The following is a 23,478-nucleotide window of genomic DNA, read 5'->3' as shown; positions in this document are numbered from 1 at the left end:
GACATTGGCCTGTTTGTCGATCATGTCGAGCGTTGGTTTGGTTAAGGGCACTACTGGTAAATTAAAGGCCTTCTGTCAGATCGTCGGGATATTTCATGACCAGAGCTGACTCCAGCTGAAATCTGAGATCTTGTCTACAAGGATCATTTTCAGCCACTGACTAATTTGTTTTGTTGTTTGCTCTGTAATGTCAGTGTGAACTCGGTTCTTTTAGTCGGGCGTTTAGATTTGACAAAAAGTGAAATGCATGCTTTCAGTTCATTTATCTTTAGATGTTCCTCTCGGAAGTTTGGAAAAACGTTTGTGTGCATTTGTATGAATTAATTGATCTACAAGATTAAAGTGAGCATTCATTATTTAGAAAAGGTGGTAATATCACCACATGTATTACAGTAAGATATTATATTCAAAGACTGCATGGTGTTTACATTATTCATCAACAACAACAAAATGATTGCAGGGTTTCCACACCATTTTTCATGTTTTTATTTATTAAAAAGCAGCTTTCAGCCAATCAATATTTATAAAAAAACATTCTCATTCACTAAGCATGCGTACGCACAAATTTGTTTGGTCGTTTTAACTTACAAATCATGATTCAACAAAAACTTTCATACTAAAATTTATTTGAAATGTATCCAAAAATGTAGGAACAACTTAGACCACGCGTATGCATATATAAAAAATATCTAAAATATATATCAGAGATATATGGGTCATTCTACAGAAACGTCCACTTTTGGTATGGCAAGATGTCTTAAAATTGATTTCTTTTTCTAACATTTAAACTTAGACCACATTATTAGATTACTTTTTGACTTTATGAGTACACATTAATGAATGATTTTTTATTTTTTGTGTGCATGTACTTCAAGACTGCATACACCTTTTATTGGTCACTGGTGTTACCTTGCTTCTTAAGCAATATTAAAAGTGTTTATGAAATATATTTTTTTCAGCTTTAAAGCTTAATTCTTAAGTGTATCAGAATTCAATGAATTTAAAATTATCATCATGTCACATGTGAAAGATTTTATTTAATGTAAAAGAAAAAAACACAGTAACACCAGTCACACAACAAATCACCAGTCACTGGTGTTACTGATCTTATATTACCCATAAAGAAGGTAACACCAGTGACAATTTTCATGAAAATTTTACAAAATTTGCTGCTGGAAAGTATCAAACCACATGTTGTCAATCATTGTATATTCACTAAATTAAGTAGTTTAATCCATTTGTTTTCTAGTTTTTTGCCATTCCCAAACAATAATGGAGGTCATACCAGTGACTTAAACTAAAAGCTTTATATGAAATCATGAGATAAATGAGAAGATTTCTGATAACTGAAAAGAGACAGTGGACTTATATGGGCGTCTCTTCATAGATCTCCAGGAAAGTGAAAGAAGGAAGTCAAGTGATGTCATCAGTGTGATTTTTATTTAAAAATAAGAGCTTTTTTTAAACGATAACACCAGTGGCACAACTCCAGGGGATCACTACTTTCATTATATATTTTATCATATTTATTTAGCATTTTGTTTTTTAATGTAGTTTACATCATATATTTGATAGTTATGGACACATTATTGTATTTTAAATGGAAGAAAACGCTGTTTTTGATCTCAAAATAAAGCATTTTCCCTCTGTACATGACTGTGGGGAAGAGCACTTCTGTGGTGCTTGGAATTCTAATTAATGAATAAAAATCAAATATTGCTACATTGATGGCTCAAGAAGGTGTAATTGTTCAGATAACATATTCTTTCATTTTAAAATATAAAAACAATGTAACCCTAAAGTGTTTTTCAAGTATAATATTTTTGTAAAGGCTAGAGACAGAAAAATTGACATTTCCGTAGAATGACCCAGATATTATAGGGTTCTTTTCCTTGTTTATGATTATTTCACAAATGTGGTCTAAGTTGTTTTTACGTTTTTGCAAACATTTAGAAGACGTTTTTGTTGAATCATGATTTGTAAGTTAAAACGTCCGTACGCACATTTTATGAACGCATGCTTAGTGAATGAGACCCACTGTTTTACTGAAAAGTTTAGGGGAACATAAGTGCTAAAACTGAAGTTTCATATGTAATATGGTGTAAAATGTTACCTATTGCATTTTATCTGTACAGATGTGTATTTTGCTTTCTTGTAAACATGTAGAGCTCTCATGCTGATGCAAACACGACGTCCCGCCTGCTTTGTGGTTCAGCGATGACCTGCATTGCCGGCGACCTTTATTCTCATCTTTATTTCATTTTTCAATCAACAGCTTATGCACAAAGAGATATTTTGTTTTAAGATCGTCTCGCACCAGCGGGGTGGCTAGTGAACACTGTTGTTTTCATCTGCAGGCTAATTTGCATAAAGCATCACAACATGCGTGCCTACTGATGACCAAATGTTTTCTGCTTTACTTGTCCGCAAACAAAATCCAGATCTTGTTAAATAGAAATGCGTAAAGAGAATAAACCGTTTCTTTGAACGATTTTTGCGTTTTTTAAATGGTTTATTTCCCAAGACTTCTTCAAAATAAATCTTTGGTGTCCCCAGATTACATGTGTGAAGTTTTAGCTCAAAAAAACCATATAAATAATTTATTATAACGTAAAAATTGCCAAAAATGTGGCGTTTTGGATGTGTCCTTTAAAATGCAAATGTGCTGGTGAAATGCAAACACTGATCATCACCATAATAGTGGTTTGTTGAAATTGAAACTCAGTTGTGCTGTCAATTATTCACTCTGGTTGGACAGAGCCGATTTAGTGGCGTATTATTGTAATAAGATCCCCTTCTGACATCACAAGGGGAGCCAAATTTCAGTTAGCTAGTTTTTCACATGCTTGCAGAGAATGGTTTACAAAACTAAGTTACTGGGTCGATCTATTTTACATTTTCAGAAGCACTGGAGACCAAATTATAGCACTTAAACATGAAAAAAGTCAGATTTTCATGATCTGTTCCCTTTATTTTATTTATTTATTTCTTGTTAATGTAACGTACATTTAAGCGTGCATCAACGCCAGCCTGATATCACAGGAATGTGTACATATTTTATTGTAATTCGTACAACGTAACATTCGATTATCATAAAAACAATAAAGGAGCCTAACATCAACGTCACAGGGGTGAAAGCAAATCGTACTAAAATGTACGACTGGTCACCAGAATTCACCAGACGTGAACTTTGGTATTTAAAGTGTGAAATATCTTCGCACAAGCTTGCGTTTTCAGTCTGATACATTTGCATGCGTATGAATGTAAGTCAATGGAACGAAAAGTGTTGTGTGACCGCCTCTTTAGCCACCTCGTAAAATACGTATGAGATTGCGTTGATCAAAGCAGTATTTGTTTACTTGTGCTAATGTAGTTTAAAACCAAATCATTAGCTGAATTGCGTCACTGTATAAAAGTAACGTTTTCACACTACACTAATAAAAACAAGGTTCATTTTCATTCAAAAAATTTTAAAACATCTTAAATATTCATGCAAAATATGATGCAGATGCTTTCACTCCAGTTCTGATTCTCACATTTTCTCTCTCTTTCTCCATCGGCAGGTCCACAGTGTCACTGTGTCTATTTCTGCTTCCTGTTGTGTCCTCCCCATCAGACCTGACCAAGTTTTTCTCATCTGGTCCTGAACCCCTCACCCCATCATGGCGCTCTCCTCACGCTTAAAACTCTGGGAACAGAAGGGAGGTGCAGAGCGGCTTTTTTGACCTGATCTTAACCCAACTAACACTGCTGTTTCACTTCAATATCCAAAACAGTTAAACCATTAAAATACTTTTGTTAAGTAGTGTTAAAGGAGCACGCCCACTATTTGGGAATTAAGCTTATTCACCGTATCCCCCAGAGTTTGATAAGTCTATACATACCTTTCTCATCTCCGTGCATTCTGTAACTCTGTCTGATGCAGCCCCTGCTAGCTTAGCTTAGCACAAAGACTGGAAGTGAATGGCTTCAGCTAGCAAACTGCTCCTAATACGTGACAAAATAACACCAACATTTTCCTATTTATATGTTGTGATTTGTATAGTCACAGTGTGTACAAATAACAAGGTGATATGAGACACAGTCATCTTTTAACAGTATATATACTGGGAACTATATTCTTAGAAGGCGAAGCACTGCTACTTTGCTCGCAGCACCCGAGAAGCCCCCTGGTGAGGAGCAGAGAGTTCAGTCAGAGTTGTGTATTTTGTCACGTATTGGGAGCGGTATGCTAGCTGGAGCCATTCACTTCCAGTCTTTGTGCTAAGCTAAGCTAGCGGGGGCTGCGTCTGACAGAGTTACAGCACGCACGGAGATGAGAAAGGTATGTAGGGACTTATCTAACTCTGGGGGATACGGTGAATAAGCTAAAGTCCCAAAATGTGGGGGTGTTCCTTTAAAAAGACAAATTCCTCAGTGGCAGATTTTAGTGAGAGTATTATAATATTCAGTCTTGTCTTATTTGTTATTCTGTTCCTGTAGCTCAGTTGGTTGAGGATTACGTTAGCAGCATAAAAGGTCATATATATATGTGTGTGTGTTCCTTGGGATCAAACCCATCACCGTTATGTTGCTCACACAATGCTCTTTAAAATCAGCTACGGTGTACAGTGATAATATGGTAAAGTAAAATCATGGTACTTTTGTGGCACTCCAAGAAACATACTGGCAAGCACTCATGCTGTCTTACTGTATCTTGTATGGTGTTATAGCTTTACTGACCTCCTGAAGGACACAGATACTCCAACTATTAACACCTGATCATGTGTTTCATATCACTGTATGTGCTGTTAATAAAAAATCTGTGACATCATTAGACACTGTCAGTATCTATAAGGAGCACTACTTGAAATATTACACTATTATAAAACCAACATATACAGTGGTTTTATGATAGCATGTGAGACTACCTGTTGTGACAGTGTTATTTTGGTGAAAATGTTTGTCTGTAAGGGTTGGACACCACACTAGGTATCGTTATTTATCTCGGTATTGGTTTCTGTAGATTGTGGTATCATAATACATTTTGGTAATATGGTAACTTTCTTACAGTATGTGAAATGCAAAAGTAGGCGTGCAGGCTTAACATTGGGCTTTAATAATCTAGCATGCTGGATGAAAGAGATGTTGAGATCAAACATAATTTAACATATAACTGATTGTGTTGGATGATGTGCGTTTATATGGAGTCTGTGACTGGAGCTCTTGTGTGCCCATCTATAAACAGATCAAAGAGGAGAAGAAGGCACCTCCTGCTCCAGCACTACCTCCACCTCCTCTCTCGGCCGTACCCGGAGGATTCCTCAAACAGCTGGTGAGAGAGACCGAGAAAGAGACACGACACAAAGAACCGGAGCTTAAAGAGGAAAAGGCGGTGAGATCTGATTCCAGTGATGTTTATTGTGTGACCTCTGAACTGGCATCCCAAAATGTATTGGATGAAAAGCCATTGCTTGTGGCCAAATTTGTGCTTGCTGATATACACTCACCTAAAGGATTATTAGGAACACCATACTAATACTGTGTTGGACTCCCTTTCGCCTTCATAACTGCCTTAATTCTACGTGGCATTGATTCAACAAGGTGCTGAAGGCATTCTTTAGAAATATTGGCCCATATTGATAGGATAGCATCTTGCAGTTGATGGAGATTTGTGGGATGTACATCCAGGGCATGAAGCTCCCGTTCCACCACATCCAAAAGATGCTCTATTGGGTTGAGATCTGGTGACCGTGGGGTCCATTTTAGCACAGTGAACTCATTGTCATGTTCAAGAGACCAATTCGATATGATTTGAGCTTTGTGACATGGTGCATTATCCTGCTGGAAGTAGCCATCAGAAGATGAATACATGGTGGTCATAAAGGGATGGACATGGTCAGAAACAATGCTCAGGTAGGCCGTGGCATTTAAATGATGCCCAATTGGCACTAAGAGGCCTAAAGTCTGCCAAGAAAACATCCCCCACACCATTACACCATTGCATTAATGAGAAATTGAACAGGTGTTTCTAATAATCCTTTAGGTGAGTGTATAAGCAACCACATGTTCAACCAGCTAACTTCAGAAACAGATTTGTTTAGCAATCTCTCGTGTTTTTCACAGCCCAGCAAATTGAGCGATAATTTGGTCCAGAATTTCTTAAACCCGGATGAAACCCCACCCATACTGGAAGCAGAGAAGCTGGTGAACGGCGAACGATGTCGGCACAACACGCTAACAGAGAAAAAAATGTCATTTCCCAGGAGAATCATGTCACCTGATTCAACCAATCAGAAAACAGACTCTAAATCCAACACTCCAGACATCAACGGTCAGGAACAGACGTCCAGTCCCTGTATAGAAAACATGACAGACGCAGCCAAATCGCCAGATCTAACTGTGAAAAAAGAAGCGAAGAGGGAAGAAGTCAAGGTGCGAAAGGAAGTTAATGCACTACAACAGGAAGTAAAAGAAGTGAGACAAGAACCAGAAGGTCAATTGACTGTAACTCATGTAAGAGAGGAGCCAAAGGTACCGACGGTGGGTAGAAATCATACTGAAACTAGAAACTACAAAATATCAGATGACATCAATTGATTGTTTCCAAAATAATGTTTCTTTAAAGGGGACATATCATGAAAATCTGTCTTTTTCCATATTTAAGTGCTATAATTGGGTCCCCAGTGCTTCCTACAAAATGTGATAAAGATTAACCCATTAACTTAGTTTTGGTAAACCATTTGGCTCCCCTTGTGATGTCAGAAGGGGATAATACCACCCCTTAATCTGCACTATCCAACCACAGCACTGCCATTTAGGGCGCACTCACATTATCCCAACCAAACCAAACCATGCCTGGGCGCGATTGTCACCCCTCCCTACTCCCCCAGGTGCACGCACTCACACTGTACTTCTTATCGATCCGAGTCCGGGCGCGCTTTCGTCATTAAGATGCGATTGTTTTGAAAAAAGCAGGAAGTAAAGCGCTCTCTTAACACTGGAACCCACCGTAATGATAAGTCTGTGTTTTTTATTCGGAGTCGTTTGGTGCGCGATTACAGACAGCCCTCTCACATGTCATCATATTGCTTAGTTGATCTGTCACGTGCGCAGCTCGGACATCCATGTAACCCCGCTGCGCGCATCAAAAGGTTTTTACGGAGGCAGATGAATGTGAGTGGTCGCGCAACTGACGTCTTCACCTTTTGAATCGCGCGATTGCGCTCACACCACAGCCTTCCACGCCTGAGCCCAAGTGAACCGCGCTCCGGCCCACCTCTGCAACCCGGCCGCGGCGCGATTAAACAATCCGCGCCCGGGCGCGGAACAAAGCGATCACACTAGTCAAACAAACCAGGCTTTGGGGGTCAAACGCGCCCGAGCGCGATTGGTTTGGATAATGTGAGTGCGCCCTTAGTGCAGAGGTTAGCTCATTTGCATTTAAAAGGACACACACAAAAACGGCACACCTACAAAGTGACTATTTTAAAATGATATAATAAATGATATGATATTTTGAGCTAAAACTTTACATATTGGGACACCAAAGACTTATTTTTCATCTTTAAAAAGTCTTGTGAAATGTCTCCTTTAAAGCATCTGGCACTGTTTAAAAATGGTATATACACTGCAAAAAATCATTTTCAAGATTCTTAGTATTTTTGTCTTGTTTTCAGTAAAAATATCTAAAAATTCTTAAATTAAGATGCTTTTTCTTGTTGAGCAAAACGACCCAAGAAAATAAGTCTAGTTTTTAGACCAAAAATACCACATTTAAGTGATTTTGTGCATAAAACAAGCAAAAAATCTGCCAATGGGGTAAACACATTTTTCTTGAATTTTTCTTGAGTTTATAGTGTTCAAGAAAAATTTTCAAAAATGTTTTGCTTACCCCATTGGCAGATTTTTTTGCTTGTTTTATGCACAAAATCACTTAAATTTGATATTTTTTGGTCTAAAAACTAGACTTATTTTCTTGGGTCGTTTTGCTCATCAAGAAAAAGTATCTTAATTTAAGAATTTTTAGATATTTTTACTGAAAACAAGACAAAAATACTAAGAATTTTTTTTCCTTGAAAACAATTTTTTGTACTGTATGAACATTTAGCTACAGATACTTATACATTTGGTACCAAAATGTCTCAACTTCCGCTCTTTCTCTTTGCAGGAGGATGTTTGGTACGAAGCTGGCAAGGTGTGGTATGTTCACAAAGACGGCTATACGCTTGGTAAGTCACCAGAATAACTTCTCTACTGTGCTTGAACGTCCATGTGAGCTTCTTGTAAACCTAATGACACATAAACAGGAATTTCTATGTGACTGTGATGTTGTTTTTGTCAAATATTTCCCTTAGTGATGTTTAATCTCTAGTACAGCTCTCCTGGTGTTAAATTCCAGGTTATTAATAGCGTGTATCCTAGAGGATACTATATTTACACATGGCGTTCTTTTTTTTGAATATCCCAAAGGGGTCATTGTTTTATATCATGATGTGCACCGTCTGAAAGGCCAGTGCCGTGTGTTTGGGGTAGAACTTTGTGTTTTATGGCTCTTGTAGCTCATTTGGTAGAGCATTCTGGGCCAGATCCGCAACGCAGGTGCTGACTTTGGCGCAGATCCGGCCCGGAATCATCTAACGTCATAGGTTCAATCCACAGAGAACAAACATGCTTAAAGTTTATAGCTCAAGAGTCATTTTGCATTAACTCATTCCACGCCATTTTTGTAATTTTCAAATGCCTTCCAGGAAAATTTTCTTCTAAAAAGATATAAACATACAAATATATCAAATGAAAGAACAGACCCTCTGCTTTCAAACAAACAAACAATAAACAAACAAACAAAACGGGGACTTTCATCCTATCTATATTTTTTGTCTCTGCTTATAAACTCTTAAATATGAGTATTTTTCTAAAAAAAAAAAAAGAATTTAACAAAAAAAGCTAAAAATAATTTCATTTTTGTAAAGGAATTTAGTTAGAGATCAGATTCAGAACGATTATCAAAACATACATAGAGTTTAAAATTAGTAAGTAATTTTTTTGCTTCAGTTTTTTTATAAATTGGGTAAGTGCTATAGTCGTGGTATTGCAGATTAACATAAAACCTCATCAGGGACGTTCTTTCATACAAATGTTTTCTCTTAATTGACAAGATAACTCGTCAATGGCGGGCGAAGAGTAAAAGCGTGTCCCAGATCAGAGATATTGGATGAACAGGATTGAGCGCTGCTATTTCTATAAATAGGGGACAATGCAACGCTCAACGTGGCCGCTTTGGCGACGGAAGCCATTTTAAAAGAACAAATCATTAATCGATAAAGACTGATGATTCTCTGGGGGAGGGGCTTTGTACAGAGTCAGATGAGGTGAAGGTCTAAAAGAAGGTCCAGATTCTATTGCGGTAGAGGTGTGTTTGTTTAGGTCATTTCAAATGTCAACATTGACTTTCAGTTCAATTTTCTTTATAAAGCGCTTTTCACAATTGGCAATTGTTTCAAAGCAGCTTTAAATAAATAGAAGCATGGGGAAAACACAGAAAAATCGACAGACAATATAAGTAGCAAAATACAGCGGCTATGAATAAACTTTACAAGCGAGCGTATTAATAATGTATCGTATACAAGAGGGTGCTAAGTTAAGCCAATGTTGGCTGGCTCCCCGGGGTTGAAAAACAACCTAGGAGAAAAAACTCCCAACTTTTTTTTGCCTGGGAGGAACAAAAAGTCCTAGGAGGATAAAAAAACTCCTTTGGAAGATATATATATATTGACTGTACATATATGGGATGTAAACAGTATGTAAACGGATAAGGAGATTAAACAATCTCCGTCTGCGGTCGCTGGTCAGGCATCGGCTGGGCATCACATTGAAGGACGGCCAGTAGATCAGTGGTGTGTTGATCTTCACGGCAGCCGGAACAGGGTCTGTTTGTCTCAATGTCCTCTAGTTCGAGTACAAGACAGGGAGAGAGAAACAAAATCCTATTCGCGTAGGGGCCGTTCGCATGTAATGCAAGGGTCACATAGTGTTGTGTTTTAATATATTCTCGGTTCCAGACAGGCTAGCTATTGCGGCATTAGTATATTACCCAGACGAGTTATGTGAATGCTTGGTTTCGTACGGCTAACTATTGCGAGATAAGTATAATTTACTAGAAAAATTATGTGAATGCTTTGTTAAAGAAAAAAGTCTTAAGTTTAGATTTAAAGTGATCGACTGTGTCTGATTCTCGGACATCAGTTGGCCAATCATGCACCCTGCCTTTAAAGAAACACACACAAAAACAGTGCGTTTTTTGTTGCAGCAACAAATGGCCATGTTCAACAATGTATAATGAAAGATCTGTGGTGTATTTTGAGCTGAAACTTTACAATCACATTCTGGGGATACCAGTGACTATTTTTATATTGCTGAAAACACCTACGTGAGCGGCCCTTTAAGAAACGAAAGTTTTGGTACAGTTGATGTCAGGTTTAATTGTTGGTCAGAAATATGTTGTGATTTCAGAAATATCTGTCTTTCCTTGTTCTTTATTCTTGCGTGACCAAAATAACTGGCCGGAGGAGTTGCAAACATGGAGTCAAGTGCCGCTTTACTAAAGAGACTTTGCCCAAGTGCATAAATGTTCTATGTGCAGTGGAAGATCAGAAACAAATTTGTATGATAATTGTGACTGAAATTCCGCTCTAAAATATCAAATTGATCAGTCTGAGCTGTTTAACAGTACTGAATTCCCATACAAACATTCTGCACAGGAGCTTTCTGAATTTGGCACGTTACCTACAGAATAATCTCCTGTCTGATCAGATCTGTGTTAGTGCCAGCTTTAGTCTGTTTGTGCTCTGCTGTTTAACAGCCCGAGATCAGAGAGTTTGGGATGAATGGGTTTAATGTTCTTATCAGAATCACAGTGTCTCTGAATCTACAAACTGATGCTGCCAGGTTAAAAGAATAAAAGCGCACAATCCTGCCAAGTTATCCAACATAAGGGCGCTTACACACAGAGCACAGCGCATGATCCGTATAGGAATGCGTTTCAGATTGGTTGCAAATGCAGTGTTTATATTTCTAGTAGCACAAATGCAAAAAAATGTAATGCAAACTTGGTCGATATGTAACAGCAACTCAGTTAAAACCGGATGAGGGCACACCAGAGCTCCCTGATGACCGGGTGAGGGTTCGACTGGACTCAGATGGTTCTGTCCATGATGTAACTCAGTATGAGATCGAGAAGGTATAGTTAAACTCCAGATTTATTTGAAGTATATCATCACATGATGAACGTGAAACATTGCTTTTGATGCTTGTGTTCAGCTGAACCCACCTGAGCTGGACCTGTGTGAAGATCTGAGCAATCTTGTAAGCATGAACGAGTCGAGTGCCCTTCATGTTTTGACCAATCGAGCCAAAGCGTGTCTACCCCTCACCCATGCTGGACCAAACCTGCTGGCACTGTGGCCTCCTATGTCTTCACCAGGCAAGGTACTGTATCAAAATCAAAGAAAGACCATAGTAATACTGTTTTTTTATTTGGTGGGGGGCATGTAATGAAACTACAGTACAATGTCATTCTTTATAGTACTTAAAGGGCCCCTATTATGCAAAATCCACTTTAAAAAGGTGTTTGGGCATAAATGTGCATTGGCAGTGTGTGAACACAACCACCCTACAATGAAAAAAATCCACCCACTCTTTCTGTTTTAATCCCTGTTAAACTCTCAATAGACATGCTTGTTTTGTGATGTCACACTAATAAAGCCCCACCCACAGCCACTGACTGACAGTCATGCAGTACTATAGTTTTCACCCTCAGTAAGTTGTACGCTATCCACCATATCTCAGTAGTGAGATGCTATTAACAGAAATCAGATATTTTTTAACTGAAAGCGCTCACTGTCAGCAGTTGGTAAGGAGTTGTAGCTAATTTGCATTTAAAGGTACAGGCACAAAAAGCGCATTTTTGCTCACACCCAAATAGGGGTATTTTGGACATGTTTTAACAAATGATTCGAGCTGAAACTTCTCAGACACATTCTGGACACACCTGAGATTTATATTACATCTTGTAAAAATGGCCATAATAGGTGTCCTTTAAAGTTTTGGACATAAAAAAATGATATTTTTAAGTCATTGAGTACCATGGTATACATAGATGTACCAATGTTTTACTTTCTAATTTCTTCACTGTACCATGGTACTCCTGCAGTATTGTAAGGGTTAGATGAGTTCATTTGGTTTCTGTTCTTGTCTTTAGGTTCGGAGTCGGCGCTGTGACTCTTGGACGGCTCCCGGGCCGCTGCAGGCTCTGGTTAAGAGGGTGTGCGTGTCTATGGTGGGTCAGCGGAGAGATCAGACGCTGGTGGCTTTGGGTCGCAGCGGTACAGGCAAAACCACTTGCTGTCAGTCGTTTTCACTGGAGCTTCTCAAACAAGCAGGAACGGCAGGGGGAAGCCTTACATGTGAGTCCATTGTCTCTCCATCCGAATACAAATGTTGGGTAGTTGCATTGGTTCTGGGTACATGTGGTAACCCATGCAACACTATGCCTGCTCTGGGGAGAAAAAGTATTTATTTTGTATAGGTTTAATGTCTGTGGATGATATTTACATGCTACTATTCCAGTTATTGCAACAGCATCTTCCTCTCACAGTGAGATATGTTTTGCTTGACTAAACATCATGTTGTATAAATCAGGCCGGCTGTTTAACTTATTGCACTATAGTAACGGTTTAGACACAGTTTGTTGACATTGTGAGTGTTATAAAATGTGATTTGTGTGTGTTTGTTTACAGTGGAGCGTCTGCAGGCAGTGTTTACTGTCCTGCGCTCTTTTGGTTGTGTGAGTTCACCTCACAGTGAAGCCTCCAATCGTTTTGCTATGGTGCTCTCACTGGACTTCAACCACGCTGGACTCGCTGCCGCCGCACATCTGCAGGTGCGTCTGTCTGTCTGTCTATTACCCTGTCTGTCTGTTACCCTGTCTGTTACCCTGTCTGTCTGTCTGTTACCCTGTATGCTACCCTGTCTGTCTATCTGTCTGTCTGTCTGTTACTCTGTCTGCCTGTCTGTTACCCTGTCTGTCTGTCTGTCTGTCTATTACCCTGTCTGCCTGTATTCTACACTGTCTGTCTGTCTGTCTGTCACCATGTCTGTCTGTCTATTTATCTATCACTCTGTCTGTCTGTCTGCCTATTACCCTGCCGGTTACCCTATCTGTCTGTCTGTTACCTTGTCTATCTGTCTGTTACCCTGTCTGTCTGTCTGTCTATTACCCTGTCTGTCTGTCGGTTACCCTGTTTTCCTGTCTGTTACCCTGTCTGTCTGTCTGTCTGCCTGCCTGCCTATTACCCTGTCTGTTACCCTATCTGTCTGTCTGCCTGTCTGTCTGTTATCTTGTCTATCTGTCTGTTACCCTGTCTGTCTGTTACCCTGTTTGTCTGTCTGTTACCCAGTTTGCCCGTCTGTTACCCTGTCTGTCTGTCTATTACCCGGCAGACAGGGTAACAGACACACAGAGAAGGGCTCTGTGTGTCTGTAACAGACAGGCAGACAGACAGGGTAACAGACAGACAGACAGACAGGGTAACAGATAGACATGGTAGCCTGTCTGTTGCCCTGTTTGCCTGTCTGTTACCCTGTCTGTCTGTTACAGTCTGTTACAGACACACAGAGCCCTTCTCTGTTACCAGTCTGTTACCTTGTCTATCTGTTACCCTGTCTGTCTGTCTATTACCCTGTCTATTTGTCTGTTTGCCTGTCTGTTACCCTGTCTGTCTGTCTATTACCCTGTCTATTTGTCTGTTTGCCTGTCTGTTACCCTGTCTGTCTGTTACCCTGTCTGTATGTCTGTTTGCCTGTCTATCTGTCTTTTACCCTGTTTGCTACACTGTCTGTTACCCAGTTTGCCTGTCTGTCTGTCTATTACCCTGTCTGTCTGTCTGTCTGTTACCCTGTCTATCTGTCTGTTATCCTGTCTATCCGTCTGTTACCCTGTCTGTCTGTCTGTTACCCTGTCTGTCTTTCTGTTACCCTGTCTGTCTGTCTTTCTGTCTATCTATCACCATGTCTGTCTGCCTACCTTTTACCCTGTCGGTTATCCTTGTCTGTCTTTTACCCTGTCTGTCTGCCTGTTTGTCTGTTACCCTGTCTGCCTGTCTGATACACTGTCTGCCACCATGTCTGTCTGTCTATCTATCTATCACCCTGTCTGTCTGCCTGCATATTACCCTGTCTGTTTGCCTGCTTCCCTGTCTATCTGTCTGTCTCTTACACTGTAAGTATGTTTAACCACTACAAGACCCCCTTTTAATATTTCCCTGTTAAACGTAAAAAATCTAAATAAAGTTTAAGAGTTTCTTTATTGTTGTACTTTGAACTGAGTCGTTCTGTTGCTCTGTGTTTCAGACGATGCTGCTGGAGAAATGGAGAGTATATCAGAGACCGGAGGGAGAGAGTAACTTCCTGGTTTTCTCTCAGATGCTTGCAGGCATCAGCACAGACCTGAGGTCAGTGGAGCTCCCGTGGTCTCACTCAGCTATTTGTTGTTTATATTGCAAAGCCTCTCTCTGGTTTCCTGTCTTCTCTCCTCACAGAGTGAAAGATCACACGTCATTTATTCGACAATAAAGACCATAGTTAAACCCCAGATCATTTACCCTATTGTTAGGAGTTTGTTTTTCAATAGGATTTCCCCTGTAAGACACGCACAAGATCCTCTGCACAACACAACACGTTTGGCAGAACGCCTGCACTATTCTGAACCACGCATTAAAGCAAAGCCCGGAGATCTTGATGAAGCCGGATCTGCTCTGATGTCATTTCCTGTGTACAGTAAATCTGACTGTGACTCTCTGTTCACTCATCACAGGACAGAACTGCAGCTGCACCAGTTAAAGGAATACAACTTATTTGGTATCACATGCCCAACCAAGGTACAAAATAATGACAAAAATGTAAAGTGAAAATATAACCTTCATATCTTTAATATTCACTGTTGTTGTTTAGCGACCTCTATTGGTGACAAAAAATTTCATATTGTGCCTTTAACGCATTAATTTTAAATTTGGCTTAGTAAATTTAATTCTTGGCTTGAACTTCTCTTAGTTTTTAATAAATCATTTCATATTTGCATTTCACATTTCCTAATTTGGCTCTTGTTTTTCTGCTCCTGTTGTTTTTACTTCAGGTGGATGAAAAGCAAAGGGCTTCAGTGGGATTTGGGAAACTGCTGGTTGCCATGAACACTTTGGGATTCACAGCAGAAGAACAAAAAGCAATTTGGCATGTTTTGGCAGCAATATACCACCTCGGTGTTGCAGGAGCATGCAAAGGTCAATTAGCACCATACTTATAGTAAAATCAAACTGTGTTTCTTGTAATAAAGCGCTGTGTATTTTTATATAATGAATTATGAACACAGAGTCTTTCTTTTGTTTCTGCTATTCCGTGGCTCCAGTGGGCCGTAAGCAGTTTATGAGTTTTGACAGCGCGCAGACGGCCAGCGCCATCCTGGGTTGTGAGGGTGAGGAGCTTCACACGGCCGTCTTTAAACATCACCTGAGACAGTTACTGCAGAGAGCGACCGGAGGCGTCAGAGAGAGACGTTCAACTGAGGAACCTGAGGAAGGTCAGTCTGAGCCTCTTCACCAATCACAATCAAAGTGTTGAGATTCATTAAAGACCAGATGGCATAAAGGACAATGAATTTATCTTCAGCATAATGTGTGCACTGTGGAGATGTGAAAATCTATGTAGGAAAATTGTCTAGCTAACACAACAGTCAAATATAAAAAAAAACATTTGTTCAATCCGAATCAAGTATCCTAAAAAGCCATGTAATTAAATCTGCCTGTATATCTCTCTGACTGTCTGTCTGTCTGTCAGTCTTTCTGCCTGTTTATCTCTCAGTTTTTTAACTATCTGTTTGTCTGTCTGTCTGTCTGTATAGCTGTTTGCCTGTATATTTGTCTATATATCTCTCAGTCTGTCTGTCTATTTATCTGTTTACCTGTTTGTTTGTTTGTTTGTTTGTTTGTTTGTTTGTTTGTTTATCTATCCCTCTGTCTATGTATATGTCTTTCTGTCTTTCTTTTTGTCTATAACTGTCTGAGTGTCTATATATTTATCTGTATACCTGTTTGTTTGTTTATCCATCCCTCTGTCTATTGATTTGTCTGTCTGTCTGTATATCGATCTGTCTTTTTGTCTGTCTGTCTGTCTGTCTGTCTGTCTGTCTGTCTGTCTGTCTGTATAGCTGTTTATTTGTCTATAACTCTCTGAGTGTTTGTCTATTTATCTGTATATCTGTTTGTTTATTTATCCCTCTGTCTATTGATCTATCTATCTGTCTGTCTGTATGGCCGTCTGTCTTTTTAGCTGTGTTTATTTATTTTGTCTGTCTGTATAGCTGTTTATTTGTCTGTATATCTCTCGGCCTGTGTGTCTATTTTTCTGTATATCTGTCCATCTGTCTATCTATCTGCCTGTCTCTATAGCTGTCTCTTTGTCTGTCTATTTATCTGTATATCTGTTTGTTGGTTTGTTTGTTTGTTTATCTATCCATCTGTCTATTCATCTGTCTGTCTGTCTGTCTGTCTGTCTGTCTGTCTGTATATATCTCTCGACCTGTCTCTCCGTTTTTCTGTATATTGGTTTGTTAATCTGTCCATCTGTCTATCTATCTGCCTGTCTGTATAGCTGTCTGTCTGTCTGTCTATTTATCTGTATACCTGTTTGTTTGTTTGTTTGTTTTTTTATCTAACTATCTATCAATATGTCTATCTATTTGCCTGTCTATCTATTTATCTGCCTGCCTGTCCGTTTGTCTGTATAGCTGTCTATATATCTGTCTGTCTGTCTGTCTGTCTGTCTGTCTGTCTGTCTGTCTATCTATCTAGCTGTCTGTCTTTCTGTATAGCTGTCTATTTGTCTGTCTGTATAGCTGTCTGTCTGATTATATGTATACCTGTTTGTTTATCTATTCATCTGTCTGTCTGTACATTTGTGTGTATATCTCTCGGCCTGTATATTTATCTGTATATCTGTTTGTTTATCTGTCCCTTTGTCTATCTGTCTGTAAAGCTGTCTATTTGTCTGTCTGTCTGTCTATTTATCTGTATATCTGTTTATATATCTATCTGCCTGTCTGTCTTTCTGTATAGCTGTCTATTTGTCTGTATGCATAGCTGTCTGTCTGATTATCTGTATACCTGTTTGTTTATCTGTTCATCTGTCTGTCTGTATATTTGTCTGTATATCTCTCAGCCTGTCTATTTATCTGTATACCTGTCTGTTTGTTGGTTTGTTTATCTATCCATCTGTCTATTCATCTGTCTGTCTGTCTGTATATCTCTCTCGGCCTGTCTCTCTGTTTTTCTGTATATCGGTTTGTTTATCTGTCCATCTATCTGCCTGTCTGTCTTTCTGTATAGCTGTCTATTTGTCTGTATGCATAGCTGTCTGTCTGATTATCTGTATACCTGTTTGTTTATCTGTTCATCTGTCTGTCTGTATATTTGTCTGTATATCTCTCAGCCTGTCTATTTATCTGTATACCTGTCTGTTTGTTGGTTTGTTGATCTATCCATCTGTCTATTCATCTGTCTGTCTGTCTGTATATCTCTCTTGGCCTGTCTCTCTGTTTTTCTGTATATCGGTTTGTTTATCTGTCCATCTATCTGCCTGTCTGTCTTTCTGTATAGCTGTCTATTTGTCTGTATGCATAGCTGTCTGTCTGATTATCTGTATACCTGTTTGTTTATCTGTTCATCTGTCTGTCTGTATATTTGTCTGTATATCTCTCAGCCTGTCTATTTATCTGTATACCTGTCTGTTTGTTGGTTTGTTTATCTATCCATCTGTCTATTCATCTGTCTGTCTGTCTGTATATCTCTCTCGGCCTGTCTCTCTGTTTTTCTGTATATCGGTTTGTTTATCTGTCCATCTGTCTATCTATCTGACTGTCTGTATAGCTGTCTGTCTGTCTATTTATCTGTATACCTGTTTGTTTGTTTATCTAACTACAATCTGTCTATCTATTTGCCTGTCTGTCTATCTAACTGCCTGCCTGTCCATTTGTCTGTATAGCTGTCTGTCTGTTTATCTATATACCTGTTTGTTTATCTATCCTTCTGTCTATTCATCTGTATGTCTGTCTATTTGCCTGTCTGTCTGTCTGTATAGCTGTCTATTTGTCTGTATGTATAGCTGTCTGTCTGTTTATCTGTATACCTGTTTTTTATCTATCTATCCATCTGTCTGTTCATTTGTCTGTCTGTCTGTCTGTCTGTCTGTCTGTCTGTCTGTTTGTCTGTCTATCTATCTATCTATCTATCTAGTCTGTCTGTCTGTCTGTCTAGCTGTCTGTCTGTCTGTCTGTATAGCTGTCTGTCTGTCTGTATAGCTGTCTGTCTGATTATATGTATACCTGTTTGTTTATCTATTCATCTCATCTGTCTGTCTGTATATTTGTCTGTATATCTCTCGGCCTGTCTATTTATCTGTATATTTGTTTGTTTATCTGTCCATTTGTCTATTTGTCTGTCTGTTTGTCTATTTATCTGTATATCTGTTTATATCTATCTGCCTGTCTGTCTGTATATCTTGCCTGTTTATTTCATTTCGAAATGTGTGTGCTTCTCAGGTCCTAAAGTCAGTCCGGTTCAGTGTGTAGGAGGAATGGCTGCTGGTCTCTATGAAGAACTCTTTACCACTATTGTATCTCTCATAAACAGGTAAACACACGTAGACATACAGTATGCATTTGGCACTTTTTAGTATTTGTGTTATTTGTGATTTGAACATGATACAAAATATAAACATCATACAGAATGACACAATAAAAATATACACAATGCAGGATTTGAACAATACAGTATATAACCACATTATACACATAATATCAGATGTTTTTGTTGTGACAATGTGTGTAGCTGTGTGTGGTGGTTATAGATGTGTTCAGACATGCAGTTTGTGGATCATGTTATATGTAGTCATTACTATTATGAGCATCTGCTCACAGTAAACATGTTTCTCTTTATTGCCTGCTTTCTCCAGAGCTCTGCAGTCTCAGCAGCTCACGTTGGCATCAGTGATCGTGGTGGACACGCCGGGCACGAGGAACCCCAGACACAGCGGAGATGAGCGAGCAGCCGGTTTTTCTGAGCTCTGTCACAACTACTTACAGGAGAGACTGCTGGAGCACTGCTTCACACACACCTTTACACACACGCTGGACAGATACGCACAGGTGTGTTACCTGATGTCACCTACAGTAGTGTGTGTAGCATTCCTGTAGCGTATCTTCTGTAGGGTGAACTGTCTAGTTGATGCTAGGACTATAAATAGTATATGAATAACAAACTCATCTTGGACGTCTTTTTGAATTGCTTGTCTGTGTATAGGAAGGAGTGCCTGTAGATTTCGCCGCCCCTGAGTCGAGTCCTTCAGACATTGTGAATGCTGTAGACCAGCCTGGATTGCAGGTATCACCAAAATTCTCAGCAAGCTTTTTACAGACCTCAACCGACCCTGTAGTGTTACAGCAATACGTTTCTGTTCGTATCCTCAGGTTCGAGGACCAGAAGGTGACGCCCGTGGTCTTCTGTGGGTTCTGGATGAGGAGATGGTTACTCCTGGTTCAACAGAGAGCACAGTTCTGGAAAGGGTGTGTCAGTACTTTGGTGGCACGGGTACGTCAGTCGATTCAGTCTAGAAATACTTTGAGATTTTTCGTATTTGTCAGACATTTCATTTTACTGTCTTCTGTTTTTTAGTACGTCAATGTGAGCAGCCTCTGCATTGTGAGATTGCTCACCTGATGGGCTCCGATCCGGTTCGCTATGATCTTTCGGGCTGGTTCAGTCAGGTCCAGAACAATCCATCTGCCCTCAATGCCAGTTCACTTCTGCAAAACTCCTCAGTGTAAGGGTATAAAAACAAGCTAGGTACACACCAAGCAGACGGTCGGCAAGTTAATATAGCGACCAAACTATCGGTATCGGCAGATATCAGTCTGAATAATCGGCTATCAGTATTGGCAGATATCAGTCTGAATAATTGACTATCGATATCTACAGATATCAATTTGAATAATCGGTAACGCAGATATCAGTCAGAATTATCGGCTAACGGTATTGGCAGATATTAGCTGAATAATTGACTATTGATATCTGCAGATATCAGTCTGAATAATCGACTACCGATATCTGCAGATATCAATTTGAATAATCGGTAACGGCAGATATCAGTCTGAATAATCGGCTATCAGTATTGGCAGATATCAGTCTGAATAATCGACTATCAATATCTACAGATATCAATTTGAATAATCGGTAACGCAGATATCAGTCAGAATAATCGGCTAATGATTTTGGCAGATATCAGTCCAAATAATCAACTATCGATATCTGCAGATATCAGTCTCAAATAATCGACTATCGATATCTACAGATATCAATTTGAATAATCGGTAAAGCAGATATCAGTCAGAATAATCAGCTAATGGTATTGGCAGATATTAGCTGAATAATTGACTATGGATATCTGCAGATATCAGTCTAAATAATTGACTACCGATATCTGCAGATATCAATTTGAATAATCGGTAACGGCAGATATCAGTCTGAATAATCGGCTATCAGTTTTGGCAGATATCAGTCTGAATAATCGACTATCAATATCTACAGATATCAATTTGAATAATCGGTAACGCAGATATCAGTCAGAATAATCGACTAAAGGTGTTGGCAGATATTAGCCTGAATAATCGACTATTGATATCTGCAGATATTAGTCTGAATAATCGACTATTGATATCTGCAGATATCAATTTGAATAATTGGTAACGGCAAATATCAGTCTGAATAATCAACTATCGATATCTGCAGATATCAATTTGAATAATCTGTAACGGCAGATATCAGTCTGAATAATCAACTATCGATATCTACAGATATCAATTTAAATAATCGGTAACACAGATATCAGTCAGAATAATCAGCTAACAGCTATTGGCAGATATTAGTCGGAATAATTGATTATCGATATCTGCAGATATTAGTCTGAATAATTGACTATCAAGATCTGCAGATATCAATTTAAATAATCAGTAACGACAGATATCAGTCTCAATAATCGGTTATCTGTATCAGCAGATATCAGTCTGAATAATCTGTTATCGGTATCAGCATATATCAATTTGAATAATTGGTAACGGCAGATATCAGTCTGAATAATCGGCTATCTGTATCAGCAGATATCAATTTGAATAATCAGTAACGGCAGATATCAGTCTGAATAATCAACGATCAATATCTGCATATATCAGTCTGAATAATCGACTATCGGTATCTACAGATATCAATTTGAATAATCAGTAACGCAGATATCAGTCAGAATAATCAGCTATCGGTATCGGCAGATATCAGTCTGAATAATCGGCTATCGGGTTTAGCAGATATCAGTCAGAGTAATCGTCTATCAGTATCAGCAGATATCAGTCTAAATAACGGCTATCGGTATTAGCAGATATCAATTTGAATAATCGGTAACGGCAGATATCAGTCTGAATAATCGGCTATCTGTATCAGCAGATATCAATTTGAATAATTGGTAACGGCAGATATCAGTCTCAATATCGGCTATCGGTATCAGCAGATATCAATTTGAATAATCGGTAACGTCAGATATCAATCTAAATAATCAGCTATCGGTATCGGCAGATATCAGTCAGAGTAATTTTGCAGCTTTGGACCCAGACATAGCCAATACGCAACTAGTGTGAGGCAACCCCACTACTCCATTGGCGTCGCTTTGGTGTGTCCCTATAGACTGCTGAATGAATGTCCAAAAGCTTACACACCAAACGAACGCATCAAGCTCTGGCGTCCATCACTCCATCTCTTTTGACTTTTTAGGATAGAAATAAAAGCCCTATTTGAACCACGGGCGTCTGTGCCTCCTCTCTGCCGCGGTTTGGGCGGCGTCGAGGGCGGATCACAGCGGGCACTGCAGAGGAGCGGTACCGTGCGCAAGACTCTGAGCGGAGGGATGGCGGCCCTCAGGAGACACTCCCAGTGCATCTCCGTCAAACTACAGGCGGTGAGCAAGCACACGGTCATTTGACTCTCGCATGAAAACAAATGACACGTCTGTTATCTCCAACATTTATGAAGCCAATGAAAATTTCCATCCGTCTTTTGTCTGTAAACACATCTCACTTTCCATGACTCTCTCTCTCTCTGTCTCTCTCTCCCCCTCTGTGTGTGCAGGATGCACTGGTCAATCTGATTCGGCGAGCTCGACCGGTCTTCCTGCAGTGTTTGAGTGCTAAAACAGATGGTTGTGGCTTTGATGTCCCAGCACTGCGTGTACAGCTGCACTCCACACACCTGCTTCCAGCGCTGCAGCTGTACCGAACAGGTTTCACACATATACATGCACACTTGTGTTTTTTATTTAAACCTGATTAGTAATGTTTGCTAGTCTTGCAGTGCCCACTGGTTGCATACTACATGTTTTGCAAATGTAGTGGGCAAAGCATGCATACAGATATTTTGCATACTGTGCACACTCATTGTATGAATACAGCATCCACCCTGAACATAGTCTTTATTTAGTACCTTAGTTTTACATCTTTCATGTGGACATTTATTAATGTAAATATGTCGTTCTCTCTTTGCATTAGGCTACCCCGAGCACATGTCTGTGGGTGATTTCCGCTGTCGTTTCCAAGCTCTTTCCGCTCTTATAATAAAGCGTTATGGCTCTGTCTTCATTACTCCAGATGAGAGGAAGGTCTGGACATCCTAAATCACCAGCGCACACGCCTCATTACTTACTGTTAAAATGTCATTTGCCTCTAATGATGTCAAATGATAACATTTATTTGCCTCTTTAACGTTCAGCTGTTTTTCTCGAACAACCAACAGAGGAACTTACCTTTATCTGTGTTTTTGCCCCGTACATTAGGCCGTGGAGGAGTTATTGATCGAACTGGATCTGGACAAGAAAAGCATCGTTTTGGGATTGAGTCGGGTACGATTTTTCTCTTTTATGCTCATGCTTTTGATGACTAAAGATGAAAAGTTCACATTGGATAACATTGCGTATACGTTCGGCAGGTGTTTATGAAGCGAGGCGTCTTGAGTTGTTTAGATCAGCAGAGAGATCAGTTGGTGAGCGGTTGGCTTGTTTACCTTCAAGCGTCCTGTCTGGGTCACCTGGGTCGGCAGAAATATCGTCGCATGAAGGTGAGTCTCGTGTTTGTCCTCTGTTGGGATGATGGAGGGTTATAGATCTGCAGATAGAGATAAGGAGGTGTCTCAATGATTTACAGTGTAAAGAAAACCGTTTTGAGATATAAAGGATAAAGTACTGCATATAAATGATGTTCTTCAGAAATCATTATGGTTTCGGCATCACGATATCATAACAGGTACTTATCAAAATTCTGTATCTTTTTATTTTCCCTTGAAAAGAAGTAAACAGATCCTA

General features: G+C 39.4%; 1 protein-coding gene across 5 annotated transcripts in view; it reads left to right on the top strand.

Moving 5' to 3' along the window:
• LOC135744385 (unconventional myosin-XVIIIb-like) overlaps positions 1–23,478 on the top strand; it is a 54,348-nt gene that overhangs the window by 328 nt on the left and 30,542 nt on the right. For 3 of the 5 annotated variants that reach the window (XM_073815999.1, XM_073815997.1, XM_073815996.1), the window contains exons 2-23: positions 3,564–3,701; positions 5,228–5,374; positions 6,106–6,522; positions 8,150–8,210; positions 11,106–11,218; positions 11,299–11,466; positions 12,239–12,443; positions 12,777–12,919; positions 14,389–14,489; positions 14,852–14,915; positions 15,170–15,314; positions 15,440–15,610; positions 18,626–18,716; positions 19,039–19,231; positions 19,386–19,466; positions 19,553–19,673; positions 19,758–19,905; positions 21,900–22,083; positions 22,254–22,404; positions 22,670–22,779; positions 22,954–23,019; positions 23,106–23,234. In XM_073815999.1, coding sequence (XP_073672100.1) covers positions 3,663–3,701; positions 5,228–5,374; positions 6,106–6,522; positions 8,150–8,210; positions 11,106–11,218; positions 11,299–11,466; positions 12,239–12,443; positions 12,777–12,919; positions 14,389–14,489; positions 14,852–14,915; positions 15,170–15,314; positions 15,440–15,610; positions 18,626–18,716; positions 19,039–19,231; positions 19,386–19,466; positions 19,553–19,673; positions 19,758–19,905; positions 21,900–22,083; positions 22,254–22,404; positions 22,670–22,779; positions 22,954–23,019; positions 23,106–23,234 — 3,048 coding nt within the window. In that variant the 5' untranslated portion in view covers positions 3,564–3,662. Of the gene's footprint in view, positions 1–3,563; positions 3,706–5,227; positions 5,375–6,105; positions 6,523–8,149; positions 8,211–11,105; positions 11,219–11,298; positions 11,467–12,238; positions 12,444–12,776; positions 12,920–14,388; positions 14,490–14,851; positions 14,916–15,169; positions 15,315–15,439; positions 15,611–18,625; positions 18,717–19,038; positions 19,232–19,385; positions 19,467–19,552; positions 19,674–19,757; positions 19,906–21,899; positions 22,084–22,253; positions 22,405–22,669; positions 22,780–22,953; positions 23,020–23,105; positions 23,235–23,478 lie in introns of those variants that run through there. The other 2 variants (XM_073815998.1, XM_065262497.2) reach the window with 2 other exon arrangements.

The sequence above is a fragment of the Paramisgurnus dabryanus genome, chromosome 10 (assembly GCF_030506205.2).
Source record: "Paramisgurnus dabryanus chromosome 10, PD_genome_1.1, whole genome shotgun sequence".
Taxonomy (NCBI): Eukaryota; Metazoa; Chordata; class Actinopteri; order Cypriniformes; family Cobitidae; genus Paramisgurnus; species Paramisgurnus dabryanus.
Note: the sequence above shows the minus strand (reverse complement) of the source record. Positions and strands in the feature narration are given on the sequence as shown.